Below are 836 nucleotides of genomic sequence, written 5' to 3' on the forward strand. Positions count from 1 at the left end.
GGTTGGGGACGTGCTGGGTAAGAGGGTGGAGGTCCACAGGACTGTGAGGCCCCGGCAGAATGGCTGCTCTCTGCCTCCCCAGAGATCAAAAGGTCTTTCTCCTCGCTCCCTCTCTATTGGCAATGGCTTCAGATGACCAAGTTTCCTGAGTACAACAGGGAAGGTACTGATGGGAGGAGGGACCCAGGAGGGCCTGGGGTCTGGGGCGAAGGGGTGTGTGGCTGAGGCTCATCGGTGCCACCCCTCCTTGTCTTTCGTTTCAGCTCTCTGCAGTCCCGCCTGTTGTGAGTAGGAAAGGAGAGGCAGTGAGGACCAGGGGCCTGGGCTCCCAGGAGAGCCTGCCCTGGGCGGGAGGAAGTGGGATAGTCCAAGGGTGGAGTTGGGGCTCCCCTCCCCAGCTCTGTCCCGCTGTCTCCTGCAGGGGGCAGCACCATCCTGTACAACTGCTCCACCTGCGAGGGCTTCGAGGTGCTCTGCTGGCCCCAAAAGCGCTGCTTCCCAGGTGCTCATGCCCCACCCTGCCTGCCTCACCTCACCCAGGCCTCTGAGCTCTCGGGCTCCCCCAGTGTCCAGGGGTGTGCTCTCCAGCATCTTTCACTGTTTCCTGGACTCCCGCAGGAAGTCACGATCTTCGGGAAGCCAGGATTCTGCTCCTCTGTGTCTGTGGAACTATCCTGCTCATGGGCGTCCTAAGCCTTGTGGTGGAGTGAGTGGGGGGAGGGGGGGCAGGAAACAGCCTCACTGCCTCTGACCCGCCCAGTTCCCCTTCCCTCCCATCTTTATTGTCATCCCCTCCCCTCCCATCCCCTCCCATTCCCTTCCCTCCCGTCCCCTTC

General features: G+C 62.1%; 1 protein-coding gene across 1 annotated transcript in view; it reads left to right on the plus strand.

Annotated features, from left to right (window-relative positions):
- Positions 1-710, plus strand: part of TMEM95 (transmembrane protein 95) — a 1925-nt gene extending 1215 nt beyond the window's left edge. The window contains exons 3-6 of the mRNA XM_006761702.2: positions 83-163; positions 264-284; positions 380-502; positions 619-710. Of these exons, the coding sequence (XP_006761765.1) occupies positions 83-163; positions 264-284; positions 380-502; positions 619-710 (317 nt within the window). The remainder of the gene's footprint in view (positions 1-82; positions 164-263; positions 285-379; positions 503-618) is intronic.
- The last annotated feature ends 126 nt before the right edge of the window (positions 711-836 follow it).

This window comes from Myotis davidii, unplaced genomic scaffold (assembly GCF_000327345.1).
Source record: "Myotis davidii unplaced genomic scaffold, ASM32734v1 scaffold37, whole genome shotgun sequence".
Classification (NCBI taxonomy): Eukaryota; Metazoa; Chordata; class Mammalia; order Chiroptera; family Vespertilionidae; genus Myotis; species Myotis davidii.